We start from the raw sequence: 23382 nt of genomic DNA on the forward strand, positions 1-23382 counted from the left end.
AACAGGTAAACATACTGGAGAGCTCTGTCGTTTAGTAAATACGACTGTATTATATGTCAGAGGCTCCGGAGTCTCCGTTCAGAGACTGACGCACTGACGTGATGAGATTATCAATGCTTGTGCTGTCAAAAGCTGCACTATCTGCCCTCCTCACCCTTATTTAGCGCCGTGAGGGCTGGCATAGAATCTTCAGACTGCAACATAGCAGAAACCGGTAAATTATAAGACAAATTAAATTTATCCCTTGTACCCAAAGTGAACTTGGACCTTTGCAAAGGCCGAGACGCCTCCGTTGGTTCTGGCGGTCTCACCCGAGACTCCGATCTTGCCGCTTGCCGCTCGTGTCGAGTGGCGGCCAATTCTGATCTCAACCCAGCCATTACAATGGCTGAACATAGACCATGGAGTATCCGGGAATGAAACCAGCTTCCGGAGTGGAAACCTACTGTACATGTGGTATATTCATGTACAGACATTGCAGTGAAACTTCTGTTTAGTCTTCGCTGGTGCCGTACTCATTATGCAGACAGACAATACAACAGACAAAGACAGACACTTGCACGACTCAGTAAAACCATTACTTAAGGTGTGTAATATAGATATATATATAGATATATGGCCGAAGTGCAGGTCACGTGGCCAGCCTATATGAAACCTGAACCAAAATTCCCACTAACACCCCTGCGCCTCCGGTGGAGTAGAGATGTAGGACAGGAACGTTCTGGAATCACAAACTGGAAGAAACAGGAAGCATGGTTAAAATGGCCTCATGCCATGCTGACAGTATAATCACAGTACAGGGTACAATACCTGCCTTTATCACCTGTACCTGACTGCAGTACAATATAGGCTTAATAGTCTATTAATATAATGGATCTATGCATATGAAATCTGGCAGCCTGTCATGCAGCCTATTCTACCTTGCAGCAGCGCTGTGATCACTTCCCCCCCCCCCCCCCCTCCCCCTGTGCTCCCTGTAGCGTGTCTCACAGCGGGGAGCGGGTGCGGGAAGCCTCCTGTATCTGACCTGGTCATTGCAGGGAGGCGGGGGACGCTTGTGAGGAGAACGGCCGTGGGAACGGAGTTCGGCGGGCTGGAGCGGCGCGTAGCGGCTTCCGGCGGCGCTAGTGAGAGCGCTGTGCTGCGGCGGGTCTCCCCCTCGTAGCGGTGCAAACTTTGAGGACCATACAGCGCGGACGATGCGGCTGGGGCGGGCGGGCTGTATTAGCGGCGGGTGCGGGCGGCAGTTATAACACGGACCCTACACAGCGGGGCGGCAGCCTGCGCTGACCGCCCCATTCCCCCCAGTATCCGTTCACATGGTCGACCATGTTATGGTCGACAGTCATTAGGTCGACCACTATTGGTCGACATTGACATGGTCGACATGGACACATGGTCGACACATGAAAGGTCGACAGATGAAAAGGTCGACATGAGTTTTTTAACTTTTTTTTCTTTTGGGAAACTTTTCCATACTTTACGATCCACATGGACTACGATTGGAACGGTAAAGTGTGCCGAGCGAAGCGGTAGCGGAGCGAAGGCACCATGCCCGAAGCATGGCGAGCGAAGCGAGCCATGCGAGGGGACGCGGTGCACTAATTGGGGTTCCCAGTCACTTTACGCAAAAAACAACACAAAAAAAGTAAAAAAACTCATGTCGACCTTTTCATGTCGACCTTTCATGTGTCGACCATTTGCATGTGTTGACCATGTGTCTATGTCGACCATGTCAATGTCGACCAATAGTGGTCGACCTAATGACTGTCGACCATAACATGGTCGACCATTCATACCGGAACCGTTCCCCCCAGCATACCTGGTCTCCTGTAGGGAGGGCTGCGACGGGGCTTCTTTCTGTAAGCTCCGGCCAGCTCTTGCAGCAGTTCAGTGGGCTGCGTGTGGCTGTGAGGGTGCTCTTTGTGAGGACCGACACGCCATGCGCTGCTCCGTGCAGTGGCACTATCCCGGACCCATGTTTTTAGTAGAAACTGGGAAGGGATGTGCTGAAGTTGTAAAAATAAAAATTAAAATCAAAAAATATTCAAAGAAAGTGTGAGAACCCCACACAAGCATTGTTAGTGCTGTGAGCACAGAAAAAACACTGAGGTACTCTGGGATATGGAGGGGAGGGGAGGAGAGTTCTAAATTGAAATATTCAGTGCCCTGTTCTTGCTAAAGCCGTCCATATCCCAAGAGTACTCCAGTGACCCCTAGTGGATGAAAAAGAAATGAAGTTACGTCATATACTCCACAAAACACAGTATACGGGAAATACAGCTCTGTGATCATATACAGAGAATTGCTCCATACCCTGTACCACTGGGGTTTCTGCAGCTCCTTGGGCTCCCGCTGTGTGGTCAGGATCAGACAGGCTCTGAGGGCCGCCACTGCCCCCTCCCGAATTGCCTGCTTAGAATCCCAGACGCCATAGAAAATACTGTCAAAGAACGGCTGCACTTGCTGGAAGAAGAAGGTGGGCGCACTGACAGCGAGCTCCCTCAGTACTAGCACCTGCAGAGAGAGTAGCGATGCTCAATAGTATACCGCTTATTACATACATGATACACAGACACGCTGGGGGGAGGAGCTACAGAGATATCATACCGCTTATTACATACATAATACACAGACACGCTGGGGGGAGGAGCTACAGAGATATCATACCGCTTATTACATACATGATACACAGACAAGCTGGGGGGAGGAACTACAGAGATATCATAGCGCTTATTACATACATGATACACAGACACGCTGGGAGGAGAAACTACAGAGATATCATACCGCTTATTAGGAAGGAAGGAAGGAAGGAAGGAAGGAAGGAAGGAAGGAAGGAAGGAAGGAAGGAAGGAAGGAAGGAAGGAAGGACTACAGAGATGATCAGTCACCTTGTACTATACCGCTTATTACATACATAATACATGTGACTATAGCCCAGAGAACGCTGCACACCACACAGGGCCACGATATCACAGACACAGGCCGCTGCCTCCTAGTAAGGGCATAGCTGCACTGTCACTGAATACACTCCACAGTCACCTGACAAATCAGTCATCACATGACCCGAGCACAGCGAGACATGAACTCACCGCTGCGTGTCTACGTCCTTCGTTCCGGTCGGCTCCCAGCCACTCCAAGGCGCGTTTCACCTCAAACTCCACATACTCGGCGGTGAACGTATCCCCCGCCATGGCAAGCCGCCCCATCGCTTTGGAAGCCATTTCCATGACCGCAGTGTCGCTGGAGGGGAGCAGGTTACGCAGGTAGTTGGCAAACCGGCTAATTCGGGTGGCATTTCCGCCCTCAACCCCGATCAGGCTCACTGTGAGGGAAAGGAAAACTGAGCAAAGCAGCTCATTTAGAAGCCAAGTAATTCTGCACAAAGATCAGCACAAAGCAGCAGACGCCCCACTGACACCCACGTGTACCCCATTCTGTCATACCCAACACATCACTCACCCACTAACACCCATGTGTCACCCATTCCGTCACACCCAACATCACACTCCCACGTGTCCCCCATTCCGCCACACCCAACACATGACATCATTCTCCTACTGACACCCACGTGTCCCCCATTCCGTCACACCCAACACATCACTCATCCACCGACACCGTGTCCCCCATTCCGTCACACCCAACGCATCACTCATCCACGGACACCCACGAGTCCCCCATTGTCATACCCAACACATCACTCACCCACCGACACCCACATGTCCCCCATTCCGTCACACCCAACACATCACTCACGTGTCCCCCATTCCGTCACACCCAACACATCACTCACCCACTGACACCCACGTGTCCCCCATTGTCACACCCAACACATCACTCACCCACCGACACCCACGTGTTCCCCATTCCGTCACACCCAACACATCACTCATCCACAGACACCCACGTGTACCCCATTGTCACACCCAACACATCACTCACCCACCGACACCCACGTGTACCCCATTCCGTCGCACCCAACACATCACTCATCCACCGACACCCACGTGTCCCCCATTGTCACACCCAACACATGACATCACACCCACCGACACCCACGTGTCCCCCATTGTCACACCCAACACACTCACCCACGTGTCCCCCATTGTCATACCCAACACATCACTCACCCACCGACACCCACGTGTCCCCCATTGTCACACCCAACACATCACTCACCCACGTGTCCCCCATTGTCACACCCAACACTCACGTGTCCCCCATTCCATCACACCCAACACATTACTCACCCACGTGTCCCCCATTCCGTCACACCCAACACATCACTCACCCACCGACACCCACGTGTCCCCCATTCCGTCGCACCCAACACATCACTCATCCACCGACACCCACGTGTCCCCCATTGTCACACCCAACACATCACTCACCCACCGACACCCACGTGTACCCCATTCCGTCGCACCCAACACATCACTCATCCACCGACACCCACGTGTCCCCCATTGTCACACCCAACACATGACATCACACCCACCGACACCCACGTGTCCCCCATTGTCACACCCAACACACTCACCCACGTGTCCCCCATTGTCATACCCAACACATCACTCACCCACCGACACCCACGTGTCCCCCATTGTCACACCCAACACATCACTCACCCACGTGTCCCCCATTGTCACACCCAACACTCACGTGTCCCCCATTCCATCACACCCAACACATTACTCACCCACGTGTCCCCCATTCCGTCACACCCAACACATCACTCACCCACCGACACCCACGTGTCCCCCATTCCGTCACACCCAACACATCACTCACCCACCGACACCCACGTGTCCCCCATTCCGTCACACCCAACACATCACTCACCCACCGACACCCACGTGTCCCCCATTCCGTCACACCCAACACATCACTCACCCACCGACACCCACGTGTCCCCCATTCCGTCACACCCAACACATCACTCACCCACCGACACCCACGTGTCCCCCATTCCGTCACACCCAACACATCACTCACCCACGTGTCCCCCATTCCGTCACACCCAACACATCACTCATCCACCGACACCCACGTGTCCCCCATTGTCACACCCAACACATCACTCACCCACCGACACCCACGTGTTCCCCATTCCGTCACACCCAACACATCACTCATCCACCGACACCCACGTGTACCCCACTGTCACACCCAACACATCACTCACCCACCGACACCCACGTGTACCCCATTCCGTCACACCCAACACATCACTCATCCACCGACACCTACGTGTACCCCATTGTCACACCCAACACATGACATCACTCACTGACACCCACGTGTCCCCCATTGTCACACCCAACACATCACTCACCCACGTGTCACCCATTGTCACACCCAACACATCACTCACCCACGTGTCCCCCATTCCGTCACACCCAACACATCACTCACCCACCGACACCCACGTGTCCCCCATTGTCACACCCAACACATCACTCACCCACGTGTCCCCCATTGTCACACCCAACACATAACATCACTCACCCACCGACACCCACGTGTCCCCCATTGTCACACCCAACACATCACTCACCCACCGACACCCACGTGTTCCCCATTCCGTCACACCCAATACATCACTCATCCACCGACACCCACGTGTCCCCCATTGTCACACCCAACACATCACTCACCCACCGACACCCACGTGTCCCCCATTCCGTCACACCCAACACATCACTCACCCACGTGTCCCCCATTCCGTCACACCCAACACATCACTCACCCACCGACACCCACGTGTCCCCCATTGTCACACCCAACACATCACTCACCCATCGACACCCACGTGTCCCCCATTGTCACACCCAACACATCACTCACCCACCGACACCCACGTGTCCCCCATTGTCACACCCAACACATCACTCACCCACCGACACCCACGTGTCACCCATTGTCACACCCAACACATCACTCACCCACCCACGTGTCCCCCATTCCGTCACACCCATCACTCACCCACCGACACCCACGTGTCCCCCATTGTCACACCCAACACATCACTCACCCACGTGTCCCCCATTGTCACACCCAACACATCACTCATCCGACACCCACGTGTCCCCCATTGTCACACCCAACACATCACTCATCCGACACCCACGTGTACCCCATTGTCACACCCAACGACACCCACGTGTCCCCCATTGTCACACCCAACACATCACTCACCCACGTGTCCCCCATTGTCACACCCAACACATAACATCACTCACCCACGTGTCCCCCATTGTCACACCCAACACATCACTCACCCACGTGTCCCCCATTGTCACACCCAACACATCACTCATCCGACACCCACGTGTCCCCCATTGTCACACCCAACACATCACTCATCCGACACCCACGTGTACCCCATTGTCACACCCAACGACACCCACGTGTCCCCCATTGTCACACCCAACACATCACTCACCCACCGACACCCACGTGTTCCCCATTCCGTCACACCCAATACATCACTCATCCACCGACACCCACGTGTCCCCCATTGTCACACCCAACACATCACTCACCCACCGACACCCACGTGTCCCCCATTCCGTCACACCCAACAAATCACTCACTCACGTGTCCCCCATTCCGTCACACCCAACACATCACTCACCGACACCCACGTGTCCCCCATTGTCACACCCAACACATCACTCACCCACCGACACCCACGTGTCCCCCATTGTCACACCCAACACATCACTCACCCACCGACACCCACGTGTCCCCCATTGTCACACCCAACACACTCACCCACGTGTCCCCCATTCCGTCACACCCAACACATCACTCACCCACCGACACCCACGTGTCCCCCATTGTCATACCCAACACATCACTCACCCACCGACACCCACGTGTCCCCCATTGTCACACCCAACACATCACTCACCCACGTGTCCCCCATTGTCACACCCAACACTCACGTGTCCCCCATTCCATCACACCCAACACATCACTCACCCACGTGTCCCCCATTCCGTCACACCCAACACATCACTCACCCACCGACACCCACGTGTCCCCCATTCCGTCACACCCAACACATCACTCACCGACACCCACGTGTCCCCCATTCCGTCACACCCAACACATCACTCACCCACGTGTCCCCCATTCCGTCACACCCAACACATCACTCACCCACCGACACCCACGTGTCCCCCATTGTCACACCCAACACATCACTCACCCATCGACACCCACGTGTCCCCCATTGTCACACCCAACACATCACTCACCCACCGACACCCACGTGTCCCCCATTGTCACACCCAACACATCACTCACCCACGTGTCCCCCATTGTCACACCCAACACATCACTCATCCGACACCCACGTGTACCCCATTGTCACACCCAACGACACCCACGTGTCCCCCATTGTCACACCCAACACATCACTCACCCACCGACACCCACGTGTTCCCCATTCCGTCACACCCAATACATCACTCATCCACCGACACCCACGTGTCCCCCATTGTCACACCCAACACATCACTCACCCACCGACACCCACGTGTCCCCCATTCCGTCACACCCAACAAATCACTCACTCACGTGTCCCCCATTCCGTCACACCCAACACATCACTCACCCACCGACACCCACGTGTCCCCCATTGTCACACCCAACACATCACTCACCCACCGACACCCACGTGTCCCCCATTGTCACACCCAACACATCACTCACCCACCGACACCCACGTGTCCCCCATTGTCACACCCAACACATCACTCACCGACACCCACGTGTCCCCCATTGTCACACCCAACACACTCACCCACGTGTCCCCCATTCCGTCACACCCAACACATCACTCACCCACCGACACCCACGTGTCCCCCATTGTCATACCCAACACATCACTCACCCACCGACACCCACGTGTCCCCCATTGTCACACCCAACACATCACTCACCCACGTGTCCCCCATTGTCACACCCAACACTCACGTGTCCCCCATTCCATCACACCCAACACATCACTCACCCACGTGTCCCCCATTCCGTCACACCCAACACATCACTCACCCACCAACACCCACGTGTCCCCCATTCCGTCACACCCAACACATCACTCACCGACACCCACGTGTCCCCCATTCCGTCACACCCAACACATCACTCACCCACGTGTCCCCCATTCCGTCACACCCAACACATCACTCACCCACCGACACCCACGTGTCCCCCATTCCGTCACACCCAACACATCACTCACCCACCGACACCCACGTGTCCCCCATTCCGTCACACCCAACACATCACTCACCCACCGACACCCACGTGTCCCCCATTCCGTCACACCCAACACATCACTCACCCACCGACACCCACGTGTCCCCCATTCCGTCACACCCAACACATCACTCACCCACCGACACCCACGTGTCCCCCATTCCGTCACACCCAACACATCACTCACCCACGTGTCCCCCATTCCGTCACACCCAACACATCACTCATCCACCGACACCCACGTGTCCCCCATTGTCACACCCAACACATCACTCACCCACCGACCGACACCCACGTGTTCCCCATTCCGTCACACCCAACACATCACTCATCCACCGACACCCACGTGTACCCCACTGTCACACCCAACACATCACTCACCGACACCCACGTGTACCCCATTCCGTCACACCCAACACATCACTCATCCACCGACACCTACGTGTACCCCATTGTCACACCCAACACATGACATCACTCACCCACCGACACCCACGTGTCCCCCATTGTCACACCCAACACATCACTCACCCACGTGTCCCCCATTCCGTCACACCCAACACATCACTCACCCACCGACACCCACGTGTCCCCCATTGTCACACCCAACACATCACTCATCCGACACCCACGTGTCCCCCATTGTCACACCCAACACATCACTCACCCACCGACACCCACGTGTCCCCCATTCCGTCACACCCAACACATCACTCACCCACGTGTCCCCCATTCCGTCACACCCAACACATCACTCACCCACCGACACCCACGTGTCCCCCATTGTCACACCCAACACATCACTCACCCACCGACACCCACGTGTCCCCCATTGTCACACCCAACACATCACTCACCCACCGACACCCACGTGTCCCCCATTGTCACACCCAACACATCACTCACCCACCGACACCCACGTGTCCCCCATTGTCACACCCAACACATCACTCACCCACCGACACCCACGTGTCCCCCATTGTCACACCCAACACATCACTCACCCACCGACACCCACGTGTCCCCCATTGTCACACCCAACACATCACTCACCCACCGACACCCACGTGTCCCCCATTGTCACACCCAACACATCACTCACCGACACCCACGTGTCCCCCATTGTCACACCCAACACATCACTCATCCACCGACACCCACGTGTCCCCCATTGTCACACCCAACACATCACTCACCCACCGACACCCACGTGTCCCCCATTGTCACACCCAACACATCACTCACCCACCGACACCCACGTGTTCCCCATTCCGTCACACCCAATACATCACTCACCCACCGACACCCACGTGTCCCCCATTGTCACACCCAACACATCACTCACCCACCGACACCCACGTGTCCCCCATTGTCACACCCAACACATCACTCACCCACCGACACCCACGTGTCCCCCATTCCGTCACACCCAACACATCACTCATCCACCGACACCCACGTGTACCCCATTGTCACACCCAACACATCACTCACCCACGTGTCCCCCATTCCGTCACACCCAACACATCACTCATCCACCGACACCCACGTGTCCCCCATTGTCACACCCAACACATCACTCATCCACCGACACACACGTGTCCCCCATTGTCACACCCAACACATCACTCACCCACCGACACCCACGTGTACCCCATTCCGTCACACCCAACACATCACTCACCCACGTGTCCCCCATTCCGTCACACCCAACACATCACTCATCCACCGACACCCACGTGTCCCCCATTCCGTCACACCCAACACATCACTCACCCACCGACACCCACGTGTCCCCCATTCCGTCACACCCAACACATCACTCACCCACGTGTCCCCCATTCCGTCACACCCAATACATCACTCATCCACCGACAACCACGTGTCCCCCATTGTCACACCCAACACATCACTCACCCACCGACACCCACGTGTCCCCCATTGTCACACCCAACACATCACTCACCCACCGACACCCACGTGTCCCCCATTGTCACACCCAACACATCACTCACCCACCGACACCCACGTGTCCCCCATTGTCACACCCAACACATCACTCACCCACCGACACCCACGTGTCCCCCATTGTCACACCCAACACATCACTCACCCACCGACACCCACGTGTCCCCCATTGTCACACCCAACACATCACTCACCCACCGACACCCACGTGTCCCCCATTGTCACACCCAACACATCACTCACCGACACCCACGTGTCCCCCATTGTCACACCCAACACATCACTCACCGACACCCACGTGTCCCCCATTGTCACACCCAACACATCACTCACGTGTCCCCCATTCCGTCACACCCAACACATCACTCATCCACCGACACCCACGTGTACCCCATTGTCACACCCAACACATCACTCACGTGTCCCCCATTCCGTCACACCCAACACATCACTCATCCACCGACACCCACGTGTACCCCATTGTCACACCCAACACATCACTCACCCACTGACACCCATGTGCCCCCATTCTGTCACACCCAAGACATGACATCACTCACCCACTGTATAACACGAGGACACACATCGCTCACAGAACACATCTACAGCTAGGATCAGGCAGAGACCGTCACACAGCGGCAAACACACAGTCACACAAACACACGGCGGCAGACACACAGACACACGGCGGCAGACACACAGTCACACAGCGGCAGACAGTCACACAGCGCACGGTTAGAATAACGCGCGTCACCTACCTATAGCCAGGATTCCGCCTTTCCTCTCGCTCACATCAGAGCTGGAAACAAACTCAAAGATAAAATGATTGAGCTCGTCATAGAACTGCGTCGCCTCCTCCTGGCTCACCTAGGAATGACAGATAACCTGTATATAACAGTGTGACCGCATTTAAGGGGTTACTCATACATGGCGAGAGAGAGTAAGCAGCGTTACACTCCGGCCAGTCATGTGACGCGTGCACGATTTCCACAACAAACGTTATCCCAAGTAGTAAAAATGGGATTTTCCTGTTCCTCTAATACGGGCGCCATCGTACTCTAACCTCCCTGTCGCTGCATGAAAACCTCCTGATATGTGACAGTCCGATAATGCTGCAAAAATTATTTAAAATGATGCATTGAATTGTCCTGTAGGTGCGCGATACCTAACTGTCCTAGAAAACAAAGACTATACGTCATTGTAGTGTATGCACATCGGTGTAGCGTAATGGGCAGCACGGGTGGTGCAATGGTTAGCATTGCTGCCTCACAGTACGGAGGTCCTGGGTTCCTTACCCACCAATACCGCTCTGAGGGCATTCCACAAAACTGGCATCGATGTATAGCGTCCCAAGGGGATTACTCTGAAGGCGACCACAGTGATATTAGGCAATGAGGTAGGTAGCACTTTCACCACAGTGACTTCACGTTCCCCCCACCGCTTGTGTGGGTTCCTACAGGTACTCCAGTTTCCTCCCACAATCCCCAAAAATACAGGAAAAATATACTGGATCCAGACAAAAAAAAAAAAACCAGTGTGCGTGTTGTATGGGCAGACTACTGATCACTCCCACAGTAACCCATTATACCCAGCACTAGATGCCCCCCCATAATATTATACCCAGCACTAGATGCCCACCCCCCCCATTATATTATACCCAGCACTAGATGCCCACCCCCCCCATTATATTATACTTAGCACTAGACGCCCCCCCTCCATTATATTCTACCCAGCACTAGACGCCCCCATTATATTCTACCCAGCACTAGATGCCCCCCCCATTATATTCTACCCAGCACTAGATGCCCCCCCCCATTATATTCTACCCAGCACTAGATGCCCCCCCCCCCCCCATTATATTCTACCCAGCACTAGATGCCCCCCCATTATATTCTACCCAGCACTAGATGCCCCCCCCCCCATTATATTCTACCCAGCACTAGATGCCCCCCCCCCCCATTATATTCTACCCAGCACTAGACACTCCCATTATATTCTACCCAGCACTAGATGCCCCCATTATATTCTACCCAGCACTAGATGCCCCCCCCCCCCATTATATTCTACCCAGCACTAGATGTCCCCCCATTATATTCTACCCAGCACTAGATGCCCCCCCCCATTATATTCTACCCAGCACTAGATGCCCACCCCCCCATTATATTCTACCCAGCACTAGATGCCCCTCCCATTATATTCTACCCAGCACTAGATGCCCCTCCCATTATATTCTACCCAGCACTAGATGCCCCTCCCATTATATTCTACCCAGCACTAGATGCCCCCCCCATTATATTCTACCCAGCACTAGATGCCCCCCCATTATATTCTACCCAGCACTAGATGCCCCCCCATTATATTCTACCCAGCACTAGATGCCCCCCCATTATATTCTACCCAGCACTAGATGCCCCCCCATTATATTCTACCCAGCACTAGATGCCCCTCATTATATTCTACCCAGCAATAGATGCCCCCCCATTATATTCTACCCAGCACTAGAGGCCCCCCCCCATTATATTCTACCCAGCACTAGATGCCCCCCCCCATTATATTCTAACCAGCACTAGATGCCCCCCCCCATTATATTCTACCCAGCACTAGATGCCCCTCGTTATATTCTACCCAGCACTAGATGCCCCCCCATTATATTCTACCCAGCACTAGATGCCCCCCCATTATATTCTACCCAGCACTAGATGACCCCCATTATATTCTACACAGTACTAGATCCCCCCCATTATATTCTACACAGCACTAGATGCCCCCCCATTATATTCTACCCAGCACTAGATACCCCTCATTATATTCTACCCAGCACTAGATGCCCCTCATTATATTCTACCCAGCACTAGATGCCCCCCACCATTATATTCTACCCAGCACTAGATGCCCCCCCCATTATATTCTACCCAGCACTAGATGCCCCCATTATATTCTACCCAGCACTAGATGCCCCCCCCCCCATTATATTCTACCCAGCACTAGATGCCCCCCATTATATTCTACCCAGCACTAGATGCCCCCCCATTATATTCTACACAGCACTAGATGCCCCCCCATTATATTCTACACAGCACTAGATGCCCCCCCATTATATTCTACACAGCACTAGATGCCCCCCCATTATATTCTACCCAGCACTAGATGCCCCTCATATTATACCCAGCACTAGATGCCCCTCATTATATTATACCCAGCACTAGATGCCCCCCCATTATATTCTACCCAGCACTAGATGCCCCCTCATTATATTCTACCCAGCACTAGATGCCCACCCCCCACCCCCATTATATTCTACCCAGCACTAGATGCCCACCCACCCCCCATTATATTCTACCCAGCACTAGATGCCCACCCCCCATTATATTCTACCCAGCACTAGATGCCCACCCCCCCATTATATTCTACCCAGCACTAGATGCCCACCCCCCCATTATATTCTACCCAGCACTAGATGCCCCCCCCATTATATTCTACCCAGCACTAGATGCCCCTCGTTATATTCTACCCAGCACTAGATGCCCCCCCATTATATTCTACCCAGCACTAGATGCCCCCCATTATATTCTACCCAGCACTAGATGCCCCCCATTATATTCTACCCAGCACTAGATGCCCCCCCATTATATTCTACACAGCACTAGATGCCCCCCCATTATATTCTACACAGCACTAGATGCCCCCCCATTATATTCTACCCAGCACTAGATGCCCCCCCATTATATTCTACCCAGCACTAGATGCCCCTCATTATATTCTACCCAGCACTAGATGCCCCTCATTATATTCTACCCAGCACTAGATGCCCACCCCCCACCCCCATTATATTCTACCCAGCACTAGATGCCCACCCACCCCCCATTATATTCTACCCAGCACTAGATGCCCACCCACCCCCCATTATATTCTACCCAGCACTAGATGCCCACCCCCCCATTATATTCTACCCAGCACTAGATGCCCACCCCCCCATTATATTCTACCCAGCACTAGATGCCCACCCCCCCATTATATTCTACCCAGCACTAGATGCCCCTCATTATATTCTACCCAGCACTAGATGCCCCCCCCATTATATTCTACCCAGCACTAGATGCCCCCCCCATTATATTCTACCCAGCACTAGATGCCCCCCCCATTATATTCTACCCAGCACTAGATGCCCCCCCCCATTATATTCTACCCAGCACTAGATGCCCCCCCCCATTATATTCTACCCAGCACTAGATGCCCCCCCCATTATATTCTACCCAGCACTAGATGCCCCCCCCATTATATTCTACCCAGCACTAGATGCCCCCCCCCCATTATATTCTACCCAGCACTAGATGCCCCTCGTTATATTCTACCCAGCACTAGATGCCTCCCCATTATATTTTACACAGCACTAGATGCCCCCCCATTATATTCTACCCAGCACTAGATGCCCCCCCCCCCATTATATTCTACCCAGCACTAGATGCCCCCCCCCCCATTATATTCTACCCAGCACTAGATGCCCCCCCCCATTATATTCTACCCAGCACTAGATGCCCCCCCCATTATATTCTACCCAGCACTAGATGCCCCCCCATTATATTCTACCCAGCACTAGATGCCCCCCCCCCATTATATTCTACCCAGCACTAGATGCCCCTCATTATATTATACCCAGCACTAGATGCCACCCCATTATATTCTACCCAGCACTAGATGCCCCTCATTATATTATACCCAGCACTAGATGCCATCCCATTATATTCTACCCAGCACTAGATGCCCCTCATTATATTCTACCCAGCACTAGATGCCCCCCCCCATTATATTCTACCCAGCACTAGATGCCCCCCATTATATTCTACCCAGCACTAGATGCCCCCCCCCCCATTATATTATACCCAGCACTAGATGACCCCCCCTCATTATATTCTACCCAGCACTAGATGCCCCCCCCCCATTATATTCTACCCAGCACTAGATGCCCCCCATTATATTCTAACCAGCACTAGATGCCCCCCCATTATATTCTACACAGCACTTGATGCCCCCCATTATATTCTACCCAGCACTAGATGCCCCCCCATTATATTCTACCCAGCACTAGATGCCCCCCATTATATTCTACCCAGCACTAGATGCCCCCCCATTATATTCTACACAGCACTAGATGCCCCCCCATTATATTCTACACAGCACTAGATGCCCCCCCATTACATTCTACACAGCACTAGATGCCCCCCCATTATATTCTACCCAGCACTAGATGCCCCTCATTATATTATACCCAGCACTAGATGCCCCTCATTATATTATACCCAGCACTAGATGCCCCCCCATTATATTCTACCCAGCACTAGATGCCCCCCCCCCATTATATTCTACCCAGCACTAGATGCCCCTCGTTATATTCTACCCAGCACTAGATGCCCCCCCATTATATTATACCCAGCACTAGATGCCCCTCATTATATTCTACCCAGCACTAGATGCCCCCCCATTATATTCTACCCAGCACTAGATGCCCCCCCATTATATTCTACCCAGCACTAGATGCCCCCCCCCCATTATATTCTACCCAGCACTAGATGCCCCTCGTTATATTCTACCCAGCACTAGATGCCCCCCCATTATATTCTACCCAGCACTAGATGCCCCTCATTATATTCTACCCAGCACTAGATGCCCCCCCATTATATTCTACCCAGCACTAGATGCCCCTCATATTATACCCAGCACTAGATGCCCCTCATTATATTATACCCAGCACTAGATGCCCCCCCCCCATTATATTCTACCCAGCACTAGATGCCCCTCATTATATTATACCTAGTACTAGACGCCCCCCCATTATATTATACCCAGCACTAGATGCCCCCCCCCCCATTATATTCTACCCAGCACTAGTTGCCCCCCCATTATATTCTACCCAGCACTAGATGCCCCCCCCCATTATATTCTACCCAGCACTAGATGCCCCCCCCCATTATATTCTACCCAGCACTAGATGCCCCCCCATTATATTATGCCCAGCACTAGATGCCCCCCCTCATTATATTATGCCCAGCACTAGATGCCCCCCCTCATTATATTCTACCCAGCACTAGATGGCCCTCATTATATTATACCCAGCACTAGATGTTCCCCCCCCATTATATTCTACCCAGCACTAGATGCCCCTCATTATATTCTACCCAGCACTAGATCCCCCCCATTATATTCTACCCAGCACTAGATGCCCACCCCCCCCATTATATTCTACTCAGCACTAGATGCCCCCCATTATATTATACCCAGCACTAGATGCCCCCCCATATTATACCCAGCACTAGATGCCCCCCCCATTATATTATACCCAGCACTAGATGCCCCCCCATTATATTATACCCAGCACTAGATGTCCCCCCCCATTATATTCTACCCAGCACTAGATGCCCCCCCCCATTATATTATACCCAGCACTAGATGCCCCCCCCCATTATATTATACCCAGCACTAGATGTCCCCCCCATTATATTATAGCCAGCACTAGATTTTCCCCCCCCATTATATTATACCCAGAACTAAATGTGTCCCCCCCCCCCATTATATTATACCCAGCACTAGATGTGCCCCCCCCCATTATATTATACCCAGCACTAGATGTGTCCCCCCCCCATTATATTATACCCAGCACTAGATGCCCCCCCCCCATTATATTATAGCCAGCACTAGATGTCCCCCCCCCATTATATTATACCCAGAACTAAATGTGTCCCCCCCCCCCATTATATTATACCCAGCACTAGATGTGCCCCCCCCATTATATTATACCCAGCACTAGATGTGTCCCCCCCCCATTATATTATACCCAGCACTAGATGCCCCCCCCCCATTATATTATACCCAGCACTAGATGCTGTACACTTACACAAAGAATGAGGATAACTTTCACACTTTTACATTTCAAAATAAGACTTAATAAAAGAAACTTGAAGATTTCAGTATGACAGTGACCGCATCAGAGACGAGGCCCCGAGGGCTGCATTATATATTCCGACATCTGCCAATCAGGGCTGAGCCCATTCTGAGTGTGACATAGTCCTAGTGTAAATCACGGGCTGGTTCTGCAATGAGTGTGCAGCAGCTGTGTATAGTGAGTGTGACATAGTCCTAGTGGTTCTGCAATGAGTGTATAGTGAGTATAATGAGGGTGGCTGTATTCCCCATTGCTGCAATGGGTGTATAGTGAGTAGGATGAGAGTGGCTGGATTCCCCATTGCTGCAGTGAGTGTATAGTGAGTAGGATGAGGGTGGCTGGATTCCCCATTGCTGCAATGAGTGTACAGTGAGTAGGATGAGGGTGGCTGGATTCCCCATTGCTGCAGTGAGTGTATAGTGAGTAGGATGAGGGTGGCTGGATTCCCCATTGCTGCAATGAGTGTATAGTGAGTATAATGAGGGTGGCTGTATTCCCCATTGCTGCAATGAGTGTATAGTGAGTAGGATGAGAGTGGCTGTATTCCCCATTGCTGCAATGAGTGTATAGTGAGTAGGATGAGGATGGCTGTATTCCCCATTGCTGCAATGAGTGTATAGTGAGTAGGATGAGGGTGGCTGGATTCCCCATTGCTGCAATGAGTGTATAGTGAGTATGATGAGGGTGGCTGTATTCCCCATTGCTGCAATGAGTGTATAGTGAGTAGGATGAGAGTGGCTGGATTCCCCATTGCTGCAATGAGTGTATAGTGAGTAGGATGAGGATGGCTGTATTCCCCATTGCTGCAGTGAGTGTATAGTGAGTAGGATGAGGGTGGCTGGATTCCCCATTGCTGCAATGAGTGTACAGTGAATAGGATGAGGGTGGCTGTATTCCCCATTGCTGCAATGAGTGTATAGTGAGTAGGATGAGGGTGGCTGGATTCCCCATTGCTGCAGTGAGTGTATAGTGAGTAGGATGAGGGTGGCTGGATTCCCCATTGCTGCAGTGAGTGTATAGTGAGTAGGATGAGGGTGGCTGGATTCCCCATTGCTGCAATGAGTGTATAGTGAGTAGGATGAGGGTGGCTGGATTCCCCATTGCTGCAGTGAGTGTATAGTGAGTAGGATGAGGGTGGCTGTATTCCCCATTGCTGCAGTGAGTGTATAGTGAATAGGAAGAAGGTGGCTGGATTCCCCATTGCTGCAATGAGTGTACAGTGATCGCAAAATACGCGCTATAGCGCGTTTTTACGCGCTACAGGAAGAGTTGTACCCGGTTTTAAAAAATGAGCGGGTCCCATAGGACGCGCTGTGTATCACTGCACCAATAGGAGACTCTGTCTACCCATCCAATCACCGCCGCGCCTCCTCATCCAATCGCTGCCGCATCTCTCTATCCGCATGCACCCAGAAGGCCCCGCCCCCTACACCGCGCACACACACATCACCCCCCTCATCACCCGCTGCAGCTTCACGGAGCCGGACAGAGTGAGGACGCCCCCCCTCGCCGATCACCCGCTGGAGCTTCACGGAGCCGGACAGACAGTGAGGACGCCCCCCCCTCGCCGATCACCCGCTGGAGCTTCACGGAGCCGGACAGACAGTGAGGACGGCTCTGCGGCGCTCTACACACTGTGCTGCGGGGATGTTGAACGCCGGTGACCGGGGACTGTGCTTGCTGTGCGGAGGGGTGAGCTGGACTTGCGGTGGCGGCTGGGGGGCAGCTCATATCGGTGGGATGGCGGAGATGGGGGCTGCATGGCGCCTGCAAACAGGTGTTAAACGCAACATTTTTGTGGTATGGAGTGGGGGGTGAGGCGAGAGGGTGACAGTGCTGCTGGGCTCTGCAGCATACAGGACCCTTGATACAACCACTGGATTCCAGTCATGCTGCCTGTAATTTATGTGCTGACTGATCAACTTCAGTGACACTCACTGTTCTGGCTGCCTTTGTTGGTTGCTGTTGGTTACTGCTGGTTGCCGCTGGTTACTGTAAAGGCAGCCAGCACAGTGATTGTCACTGAAGTTGATCAGTCAGCACATAAATTACAGGCAGCATGACTCAAATCCAGTGGTTGTACCAAGTGTCCGAAGTCGTCGTCAGGATGTTGGCATTTAGTATACCGACACCAGCATCCCGATCGCAGCAAAGCCGACAAGAGTGACGAGTGCAGAGGGTACCCTAACCTCCCACCCCTAACCCTCCGTTTCCCGCAGCCTAAACCTAACCCACCCCCTTAGTGCCTAACACTTATACCCCCCCCCCCCTCCCTCTGCAGCCTAACCCTCCCCAACACCATATCCTAACCCCCCCCTTCCCACCCGCACGCTAAACCAGTGGCGGCAGTGCATACTTCCCTTCAGGATCCTGACTGTCGCTATATCGTTGCCAGGATCCTGATCACCTCTGGATGCCAGCGTTGGTATTGTGGCTGCTGTCAGGATTCCAGCATCGGTATTACGGCTGCTGGGATCCCGACAGCCAGGATCCTGAATGCATACTTCCGATATGATAACAGCCCAGCAGCATTGTCACCCTCCCTCCCCCACAACACTTTTGTAGTGTCTAAATCCAGTCTGGGGCTCTATTATAGCGGCACCATAAAGCCATTATATATAGAAAATGTATTATTTAATAATGTTGTCCTGTTTTTTAATCATATAATTGTTAAGTCCTCTACCTGGCGCAATGTGTATAACGTGCTCTGCCTGGCGCAATGTGAATAACGTGCTCTGCCTGGCGCAATGTGAATAACGTGCTCTGCCTGGCGCAATGTGAATAACGTGCTCTACCTGGCGCAATGTGAATAACGTGCTCTGCCTGGCGCAATGTGAATAACGTGCTCTGCCTGGCGCAATGTGAATAACGTGCTCTGCCTGGCGCAATGTGTATAACGTGCTCTGCCTGGCGCAATACGTATAACGTGCTCTGCCTGGCGCAATGTGAATAACGTGCTCTGCCTGGCGCAATGTGAATAACGTGCTCTGCCTGGCGCAATGTGAATAACGTGCTCTACCTGGCGCAATACGTATAACGTGCTCTGCCTGGCGCAATACGTATAACGTGCTCTGCCTGGCGCAATGTGAATAACGTGCTCTGCCTGGCGCAATGTGTATAACGTGCTCTGCCTGGCGCAATGTGAATAACGTGCTCTGCCTGGCGCAATGTGAATAACGTGCTCTGCCTGGCGCAATGTGAATAACGTGCTCTGCCTGGCGCAATGTGTATAACGTGCTCTGCCTGGCGCAATACGTATAACGTGCTCTGCCTGGCGCAATGTGAATAACGTGCTCTACCTGGCGCAATACGTATAACGTGCTCTACCTGGCGCAATACGTATAACGTGCTCTGCCTGGCGCAATGTGAATAACGTGCTCTGCCTGGCGCAATGTGTATAACGTGCTCTACCTGGTGCAATGTGTATAACGTGCTCTACCTGGTGCAATGTGAATAACGTGCTCTACCTGGTGCAATGTGAATAACGTGCTCTGCCTGACGCAATGTGAATAACGTGCTCTACCTGGTGCAATGTGAATAACGTGCTCTGCCTGGCGCAATGTGAATAACGTGCTCTGCCTGGCGCAATGTGAATAACGTGCTCTGCCTGGCGCAATGTGAATAACGTGCTCTGCCTGGCGCAATGTGAATAACGTGCTCTGCCTGGTGCAATGTGAATAACGTGCTCTGCCTGGCGCAATGTGAATAACGTGCTCTGCCTGGTGCAATGTGTATAACGTGTTCTGCCTGGCGCAATGTGAATAACGTGCTCTACCTGGTGCAATGTGAATAACGTGCTCTACCTGGTGCAATGTGAATAACGTGCTCTACCTGGTGCAATGTGAATAACGTGCTCTGCCTGGCGCAATGTGAATAACGTGCTCTCCTTGGCTCAGTGTGTATAGGAGGCTCTACCTGGCGCAATGTGAATAACGTGCTCTCCTTGGCTCAGTGTGTATAGGAGGCTCTACCTGGCGCAATGTGTATAACGTGCTCTACCTGGTGCAATGTGAATAACGTGCTCTCCTTGGCTCAGTGTGTATAGGAGGTTCTACCTGGTGCAATGTGTATAAGCGGCACTACTGTGTGGAATAATGTGAATTGGTATTATTATGTGACCACGCCACTTCCCCACGAAGCTACGCCCCTAAAAAATTCCAGCGCGCCTTCGGCGCGCACTGGCGCAGTTTTCGGTGTCGGAGAACCAATTCTCTTTCTGCCACAAGGTCACCAAAATGTCTAATTACATCTAAAGTGCGGGGTGTCCTGTATGCTACACAGCCCAGCAGCATCGTCACCCCATCCTCCCCCTTGCACCCCTTTTGTAGTGTCCAAATCAAGTTTGTGTTTTTATGTTTGAATCATTAATTAGACTAATTAAAACCTTCATTCCGATGGGACCCAGAAAAGGACAAGTAGGACCCCAATTTTTAAAAGTGAGGGGTCCCTGGGACCCACTTTTTTTTGGTCTCAGCGCGATCACTGGTGTATAGTGAGTAGGATGAGGGTGGCTGGATTCCCCATTGCTGCAATGAGTGTATAGTGAGTAGGATGAGGGTGGCTGTATTCCCCATTGCTGCAGTGAGTGTATAGTGAATAGGATGAAGGTGGCTGGATTCCCCATTGCTGCAGTGAGTGTATAGTGAATAGGATGAAGGTGGCTGGATTCCCCATTGCTGCAGTGAGTGTATAGTGAGTAGGATGAGGGTGGCTGGATTCCCCATTGCTGCAGTGAGTGTATAGTGAATAGGATGAAGGTGGCTGGATTCCCCATTGCTGCAGTGAGTGTATAGTGAGTAGGATGAGGGTGGCTGGATTCCCCATTGCTGCAATGAGTGTATAGTGAGTAGGATGAGGGTGGCTGGATTCCCCATTGCTGCAATGAGTGTATGGTGAGTAGGAGGATGGCTGGATTCCCCATTGCTGCAGTGAGTGTATAGTGAATAGGATGAGGGTGGCTGGATTCCCCATTGCTGCAGTGAGTGTATAGTGAGTAGGATGAGGGTGGCTGGATTCCCCATTGCTGCAGTGAGTGTATAGTGAGTAGGATGAGAGTGGCTGGATTCCCCATTGCTGCAATGAGTGTATAGTGAGTAGGATGAGGGTGGCTGGATCACCATTGCTGCAGTGAGTGTATAGTGAGTAGGATGAGAGTGGCTGGATTCCCCATTGCTGCAATGAGTGTATAGTGAGTAGGATGAGGGTGGCTGGATTCCCCATTGCTGCAATGAGTGTGTAGTGAGTAGGATGAGAGTGGCTGGATTCCCCATTGCTGCAATGAGTATATAGTGAGTAGGATAAGGGTGGCTGGATTCCCCATTGCTGCAGTGAGTGTACAGTGAGTAGGATGAGGGTGGCTGGATCACCATTGCTGCAGTGAGTGTATAGTGAGTAGGATGAGGGTGGCTGGATCACCATTGCTGCAATGAGTGTATAGTGAGTAGGATGAGGATGGCTGGATTCCCCATTGCTGCAATGAGTGTATAGTGAGTAGGATGAGGGTGGCTGGATTCCCCATTGCTGTACTGGTGGCACGTTATATGAGGGGCGGATAAGCCCAGGGTGCACTCACCTCTCGGAGCTCGGTGGTGACATAGTGCTGCAGATCCTTGGCTGCCTTGGTGCGAGCATCCTCATTTTTGCTCCTCAAGCCATTGGCAAATTGCTGCAGCATTGTCATTATGCCGGACATGCTGGCTTGGGCCATGGGTAAGCAGGACCGGGAGACCCTACACAGGTGATGTCACAGGGACCTGCCGGGTTATAAAAGAGCACATCTGTTACTAACACTCATCGTGTCATTTCCACGCTGCACCAATATAATATAGATGTGAGAAGAATCATCCCAGTAATACAGTCTTCCCGTCCACGAGACCACACTATAGGAATCACACAGGTAATACAGTCTTCCCGTCCACGAGACCACACTATAGGAATCACACAGGTAATACAGTCTTCCCGTCCACAAGACCACACTATAGGAATCACACAGGTAATACAGTCTTCCCGTCCATGAGACCACACTATAGGAATCACACAGGTAATACAGTCTTCCCGTCCACAAGACCACACTATAGGAATCACACAGGTAATACAGTCTTCCCGTCCATGAGACCACACTATAGGAATCACACAGGTAATACAGTCTTCCCGTCCACAAGACCACACTATAGGAATCACACAGGTAATACAGTCTTCCTGTC

General features: G+C 52.6%; 1 protein-coding gene across 5 annotated transcripts in view; it reads right to left on the reverse strand.

Moving 5' to 3' along the window:
* The window catches only part of MTOR (mechanistic target of rapamycin kinase), a 634684-nt gene that overhangs the window by 591391 nt on the left and 19911 nt on the right, over nucleotides 1–23382 (reverse strand). For 3 of the 5 annotated variants that reach the window (XM_063948689.1, XM_063948691.1, XM_063948688.1), the window contains exons 2-5: nucleotides 22752–22932; nucleotides 11001–11109; nucleotides 3096–3346; nucleotides 2317–2517 (exon numbers count right to left, since the gene is read on the reverse strand). In XM_063948689.1, the coding sequence (XP_063804759.1) occupies nucleotides 2317–2517; nucleotides 3096–3346; nucleotides 11001–11109; nucleotides 22752–22886 (696 nt within the window). In that variant the 5' untranslated portion in view covers nucleotides 22887–22932. The remainder of the gene's footprint in view (nucleotides 1–2316; nucleotides 2518–3095; nucleotides 3347–11000; nucleotides 11110–22751; nucleotides 22933–23382) is intronic. The other 2 variants (XM_063948692.1, XM_063948690.1) reach the window with 1 other exon arrangement.

This window comes from Pseudophryne corroboree, assembly GCF_028390025.1.
Source record: "Pseudophryne corroboree isolate aPseCor3 chromosome 10 unlocalized genomic scaffold, aPseCor3.hap2 SUPER_10_unloc_2, whole genome shotgun sequence".
Taxonomy (NCBI): domain Eukaryota; kingdom Metazoa; phylum Chordata; class Amphibia; order Anura; family Myobatrachidae; genus Pseudophryne; species Pseudophryne corroboree.